The sequence below is a fragment of the Bidens hawaiensis genome, unplaced genomic scaffold (assembly GCF_021521415.1).
Source record: "Bidens hawaiensis isolate Kalapana, Puna unplaced genomic scaffold, B.hawaiensis_p1.1 tig00010780_1, whole genome shotgun sequence".
Taxonomy (NCBI): domain Eukaryota; kingdom Viridiplantae; phylum Streptophyta; class Magnoliopsida; order Asterales; family Asteraceae; genus Bidens; species Bidens hawaiensis.
The window spans coordinates 55,971-63,344 of NW_027491828.1; the positions used below are offsets into that span (position 1 = coordinate 55,971).

A 7,374-nucleotide genomic window follows, 5' to 3' on the forward strand; every position below is an offset into this window, starting at 1 on the left:
GAACTTCGTATTCTAAAACCGAGTATTTTAATACCCTAATTTCAGGTATTGAAAAAAAATCATATGTTTCCGGTATAATTTGGGTTTCTTCAGGGTCTACTCTTTTTGGGTATGTTTCGGATAACTTCGGATATTTGAAAACCCTGGTTCCGATTTTCGGGTATTGCCGGGTACAAATCGAATCCAATTTCAGGCATGTATTTTGGTACTGAAATGCATACCATACATGTAGGGTACATGCTCAGATATAAAAACCCGGGTATAAAAAAAATCCAATTCCAAATTCTTTTTTCCAGGTTCGAGTTTTATTTTCATCTCTATTCATAACCCGGTTTGGGCCCATATATAAAAACTCAATTCAAGCCTCTAGGTAGGTACAGTCACACAGACTCATCATCAATCGTAAATTGTTATTGATCAATGGCAGCACGCGGCGGCGACGGCCAAAGACGAGGCAGCGGACGACCACTCCCTCCCTCCGCCAGAGGACCGCCGGTTCACAACAAACCCGGACCTCGTTTCGAACCGGTCGATCGAGAAAAGGTTAGGGTTTACTCATTATCTCTTAATTGAATCATTTTTCTTGTAATTGATATTGTTTCTGATCTGGGTTTGTGATTTAATTGGTGGGTTTTGATGGGTTTGTGTTAATATTAATGTTTGAATTAATTTTTTTTTCTAGGGTTTTGAATTATTTAATGTGTTTGTGGAATAATATTATTATGGTGTAATTCTGCTTATTAGTTTTATAAAATGAACATTTTTTAATGGTTACGGTTGTAATCGAACCGAAAAAAGCCTTTTATTAAGCGATTCACGGATACGTAACCGAACTAAGTTTCTTGTTTGTGTTCGTTCATTAAGAAAATGATGAACTTGTCCGTGAACGGTTCACGAACACAAGCAATGTGATTTTACATATAAATTAATCACATAATACTCGTGTATATTTTTGTTTTATAGTTAAAAAGTTATGCTTAAATTTATATATATGATAAGATTAGGAAAGTCATTCAAAACATAGTTATTAAACATTTAAACGCCCTCGGTTTTTGCGCTTAGACCCATTTTCCAGGCGAGGCTCAATAAATGCGGTTCTAGTTCCTACGGGAACATGAGAAGACAAAATCCGAGGAAAGAAACGCAAGGAGTGCAATTAAAACTTAGATTTAGGAGAAGTCAAGGAATTATATTTAATATTTCGCTATTCAAGTTTTAGAATTACATTTGAATGTTGACTATTTTAGAACTTTTCGTACTAATTAGATGATATTAAATGTTATATAATAGCTTTTGTTATTGTATTTGAAGAATAGTATTATTTTTCATATACACAATATATTTTGCGCCTTCCGCATATGCACATTGAGTGTGCCTAGCGCATTTAATAACTATGATTCAAAAATATTAAAATCCTTTAATGAGCACAAACAATGTTTTATTTGATTTGGTAACCGAGAATGGTCAGGGTCAACGGTAACGGTTCGATCTGGTCTGGCTACTCAGTTATATGTTGGTGTTTTATTAACATTCATATTCATATGTTAATTTACATATAAAGTAATCACGTAATACTTATGTATATTTTTGTTTTATAGTTAATAATTATGCTTAAATCTACGTGATGATAAGATTAGAAATGTCAATAAAAATATTAAAAAAAGAGCAAATGAACATAAACGGATGTAAATGAACACACTATTATTCAACGAACATGGCCTTTTTTCGTGTTTGTTCATTTAGTTAAACGAACGAAACTCCTTTTTAACGTTTGTTCGTTAATTAAAAGAGCGAACGTAAACGAACTTCCTGTCAAACGTTCGCTATTAATGGCGATAACTATTCGAATAGAACAAACCATATAACATATAAGAACCGATCTCTTAAGCTGCTTTTTGAAATTAAATTCGGGATTTTAAAACTGAAAATTGTAATTCTGTCATATTTTATTAGTATGACATTATATTGCAATACTTTTAGTTATTACTGATGAAATGTTTTCTTTGTCATACAGACTTGTCCATTGCTACTTCGAGTTTTCACTAAGGTAAGAATGCTGCTAAAAATATTATTAATGGTGCCTTTAACGATGACTTATGAGTGCTATTGTTTTATATATTTAAACAGGTTGGTGGTCATCACAACCAAGCCGAGTTTGCAGTCAGAGGCAAGGAGCCGAAAGATGAAGTCCAAATATACACTTGGATGGATGCTACGCTTCGTGAACTAACCGATTTGGTATGTCAAATGATCCAAGTTTAAACATTTATTTATATATTTTCTGTATTAGATATTTATTTTATCATTTGTTTTTCAGGTAAAGGAAGTTGCACCGGAAGCTAGAAGAAGAGATGCTTTGCTGTCGTTTGCTTTTGTATATCCTACTAAAACTGGCCATTTTACTGTCAAAGAGGTATTAATCTTTATGGCTTTTAATTTTATAAATATGAATTATTGGGAGTATTTAGGATTAAGAAAAAAAAATATTTTCTTTATTTCTTGTAACCTTTTGTTTTGACTTTTTGTTGCATATTGTGTCTACAAGGTCGGGAAAACGTTTTCGTATCCTAATGCAAGACGACCAGACGATGGCAGCAAGGCTCTTGGCACCCTTAGCTTCGAGGTACTTTTTGTGTTTGACCAAGTTTGACTTCCGCACTCTAAATAATTTATTTTTGTTTAAAAAATGTTTCTGAATTTTTTTTCTTCAAATCTTGCAGATTGGAGATTACTTGGATGTGGCAATTCTTTAGGCTTCCAGGCGGCTTATTAGGGTAGTTCTATGTTTCCGTATCGGCTTTATTAAACCGTATGTTCTGCTATATCATGCTTGTATTGTTTGTTTGTGCGCGTGTTTGATAAAATTGTTTGGTTGAACAACAAAATGTCACTTTTGTGCAAGTCATTAATGAAAAAAGAACTTTAACAATGTATGTTACCTTCTTTTAATTGAACTATATATGCTGTGTTTTCTTCATATAGATCTTTGGTGTCTTTAATTTGCTTAAATAATCCCATAAAATATTGAAATGTGTTGTATTAGAGTGGAAGGGGCACTCATGGGTATTACCCATGCACCGGTCAATCACGCACTGTCATCTCATTTCTACCCTCTTGTACCCATAAATCACAATATCACTGGCGACACTTACCCACAAATACCTTATAACATTTATATGTAATAATAATAATTAACACACATTTATGTTTTCCAACATTCATATATTCTTTGTGGCAAAGGTTTGCCATAAATTGCAATTTGGCAATCTACCCACATGGGTCGGGGTGGGTTTGTTTTGTGGGTTGGAACCTATGATGCTTACCATTGCATGTGCCCCTTCCCCTCTTATATTATAAAAAATCTTATATATAAAAATAAAGACTTGCTCCAGTATGAACATTGTGCTCTGTTGTAAATCTTTTAAATCTTTAGAACAATTTCATATATTCATCTACAAATTTGATTAATTTCATATATATCCAACCCAGACTAAAATTGCATATATCGTCTCCCTCATATTTTAAATAATGACTTATATAGTGTTTTTTAAAAAATGAGGATAACCGACCATTCGTAACGTGCAACACCAAGAGGCATTTGGCTCAATAATTAGTGTAATAGGTACTTTCTCTCTTTGGAGGCTAATAGTTTAAATCCCGTGATAGACGGAACTTATGAGAATCTAAATTGTAAATACTGACTTATATACCCTTTTTAAAAATAATGAGGATAACCGACCATTCGTAACTTGCGACACCAAAGGGTATTTGGCTCAATAGTTGGTGTAATAGGTGCATCCTCTCTTGTGAAGCCAATAGTTTAAATCCCGTGATAGACAGAACCTATAAGAATTTAAATTGTTAATAAGCGCTCCAAAATGAGATCATAATCAAACTTGCCAAAAATCTCATATACCCATCCTCCAAATTCTATGTTCAATATCTTTATCATAAAGAAAAAAGATATATGTAATTTTTAACTTTGGTTAGGTATACATGAAGTTAACAAGTTTGTAGAGAATATATGAACTTCTTACTAAATCTTATATATCTATAAATATGATATAACTCTATTTTGTGTTTATATGGCATAAGAGACAAGACAACCATCAATCCTACACCTATAATAAACAAACCTTAAAACAAATAACATTAAATATTTTCTAAAATGAATTTTTAATAAAGATAACAACATAGAATACGACTAAAACTACCAATATATACCCTTGTAGTTTTTGTCAGTATCAATATATTATCATATCATAAAATAATGAGCCTACAACTTGATACTTGATAGACAAAAATCTTGGTCGAAATGCAATAAGTTATATTAACTCTCAAATTCATTGTATATATATACTTGAAGTTTGAACACAAATTAGATTTGGTGTTCTAATACACATTAGTTATGATGCAATATAATGTCAAAACAAAATTAAAGAAATGTACTACTACTTCAAGACATAAGCTAACGATTTCCTCGACCGACGACCTTTGGCTTTTCTAACCTTATAACCCTTCTCCCTCGCTCGTATTTGTCCAACTTTAGTGTATTTCTATAAACATTTCAAAATATACAAGATGTAAATTTCTGTCATGACATAAGTCTAACACGGAATTTATTGGTTTTAGTTTAGGTTATGATCAGTTTTGAGTGGAACCCACAAGCATGTTTAGCTAAACGGGTATGTTTAGTTGACGGGTTGACCCACATAGTTTATGAATATTTACTTAAAATTGCGTTATCGTGATAATTGAAACTAATTTGATGCTTTACACCAAAATAAAAATACAAACAAGAAATAAGTCAAGTTTTATAGTAGTAATTTTGGAGTATTAGCAAGAAAGACATTTTAGTATCAAATTATATAGTTGTAATTATGAAGTATAAAGCAAAAGTGCTACTATTTTATTATATGTTAATTTTAAAATGATGTTAAAAAAATGGAGAAGTGATTTTAGAAACAGGGAGAAAAAAAATTTCAAAATACAATAGTTATTAACTAAATTGAAATTAGTTATATTGAAAAAAAAAGAAGTTTTTTTTAACTACCAACAAAAAAATCATTTATATACATGTATTGGTAACCATTGAACCAATTTACAACCACCAAATCACCTACATGTATTACATTGTTACATTATAAAACACCGTCAGTTTTCAAAATTTGTGCTCCCCGCTTTGAACGATTCTTAATCCATTAATACCTAAGAGACTTAATTTCCCCCACAACCTTAGGTAATTGAATCTGTCTTCCATCAAAACTAATTTGTTTCTCACTTCCATATGCACCATATTATTACAAGGCATACCGCATGCAACATTTTACCTTTTTCCTTTGACAAACCCGAATACTTGTGAATCTCAAAAAGGTCCACCACATCGAAATAACTTGCCAAGCATCTTGTGCAACCCAACATGATGGAAACACATGCTTCACCGATTCTTCACACTCGCCGTAAATCGGACATAACTCTGATCCAACGTGTATGTTTCTTGTAGCTAACTCTACCAAGGATGCAACTCTGTCCAAAAAGTACAATATATAGAATATAATATATAAATTTATATATAAATATAAATATTAATATAATATAATATATTTCATAAATATAATTCCTAAATTTAAACTAGTTCATATAAAAAGTGAATAAGAATAAATAGAAAAACAAAGAGAATGACATGTGGAGCTCTATATTTTGTATTGATGTGACTAAAAATATTAATTACAAAATATTATATTAGCTTATGTAAACAATATATATACATAAACTCACCTAAACAAAATCAGAAACCATCTTATCAGAATCTTGTAAGCTATCAATGGCTCCTATTATTCTCACTTCACCCTTGGAAACAAACCCTTTAATCTTTGATGCTTCTATATTTCAAAAGGAAGCCAATATACCCTCACAATTTGTGTGGCCGGACCACGAAAGGCCTCGGCTAGAACCCTCACCACCACTAAATGTACCTCCGATTGACATAAAGGCATTTTTGTCCGGAGAGCCACTCTCGGTAGCCAATGCAACTCGTTTAGTCAACTCTGCGTGTCAAGAACACGGGTTCTTTCAAGTTTTCAACCATGGTGTTGACTCGAGTTTGATAAGTGAGGCCCACAAGTTTACCAATATGTTCTTTGAAATGCCACTAATAGAAAAGCAAAAGGCTCAAAGACTGTTTGGTGAATATTGTGGATATGCTAGTAGTTTCACTAATAGATTCTCCTCTAAACTTCCATGGAAAGAAACACTTTCTTTTCGATATTCGGCACATCCAAATTGCGCAAACATTGTTCAAGATTACTTCTTGAACGTAATGGGCGACGATTTTCATGATTTCGGGTAAATCTTGATTTTCTTTGTGTAAATCAAGATTTGTTTCACACAATGCAACACGATTTTTCTTACGTTCGTTTAACTTGTAGCACCTAATTTTGACAATATTGTTGATTTATATAGGAAGGTTTGCCAAGAATATTGTGAGGCTATGAGCAAACTTTCTCTAGACATCATGGAGCTACTAGGAGGGAGCCTTGGAATGGATCGATCCGAATTTAGAGAATTCTACCAAGACAACGATTCGATTATGAGATTAAACTACTACCCTCCTTGCCAAACGCCATATCTAACTCTTGGAACCGGCCCTCATTGTGATCCGACATCTCTAACCATTCTTCATCAAGATGATATTGGTGGGCTTGAAGTATATGTTGATGAAAAGTGGCACTCAATTGCTCCTTGCTCCGAAGGCTTTGTTGTCAACATTGGAGACACATTCATGGTTAGTACACAAAACATGATATATAGATGATCAATTATACATAATAACTGACAAAGTTTTCATTATTCTATACTAATATAGTTTTCATTAATCTATATGAACGATATAATATGACTAGATTAACATTGTTTTCACTAACAAAGATTAGTGTTTTTGTTCTCTAGGCGCTCGCAAATGGAGTATACAAGAGTTGCTTACATAGAGCAGTGGTGAATAATAAAACTCCTAGGAAATCTCTTGCATTCTTTCTCTCTCCTAACATGGATAAAGTGGTGACACCTCCTAAAACATTAGTTAAGAACAATCAAAGGATGTATCCGGATTTTACATGGTCTAGATTCCTTGAGTTTACACAGAAACATTATAGAGCAGACATGAAAACGCTAGATGCATTTTCGTATTGGCTTAAAAGAGAGAGCGAGATTTAAATTTTGTACAAGACTAGTATTGTCATTTGTTAATTTGTCATGATCAAATCTAGGTTGGTTTTCAATTGTAAATCTAGAATAATTTCAAAACCAAAATTATCCGACTCGTGCTACTCTTGAGGACAAACCAAATATGGAAGGGCCTATGTATTTTTTTTCCTA

General features: G+C 32.5%; 2 protein-coding genes across 2 annotated transcripts; both read left to right on the forward strand.

Annotated features, from left to right (window-relative positions):
* The first annotated feature begins 369 nt into the window (after nucleotides 1-369).
* On the forward strand, nucleotides 370-2,949 carry LOC143536315 (histone deacetylase complex subunit SAP18-like). Its single transcript, XM_077030337.1, has 6 exons — nucleotides 370-543; nucleotides 2,015-2,047; nucleotides 2,128-2,238; nucleotides 2,318-2,413; nucleotides 2,546-2,623; nucleotides 2,721-2,949. The coding sequence occupies exons 1-6, from the start codon at nucleotides 421-423 to the stop codon at nucleotides 2,751-2,753; spliced, it is 474 nt and encodes a 157-aa protein (XP_076886452.1). The 5' UTR covers nucleotides 370-420; the 3' UTR covers nucleotides 2,754-2,949.
* Nucleotides 2,950-5,771: 2,822 nt separating this feature from the next.
* On the forward strand, nucleotides 5,772-7,374 carry LOC143536314 (gibberellin 20 oxidase 1-D-like). The gene is made up of 3 exons (XM_077030336.1): nucleotides 5,772-6,345; nucleotides 6,463-6,784; nucleotides 6,949-7,374. The coding sequence occupies exons 1-3, from the start codon at nucleotides 5,825-5,827 to the stop codon at nucleotides 7,210-7,212; spliced, it is 1,107 nt and encodes a 368-aa protein (XP_076886451.1). The 5' UTR covers nucleotides 5,772-5,824; the 3' UTR covers nucleotides 7,213-7,374.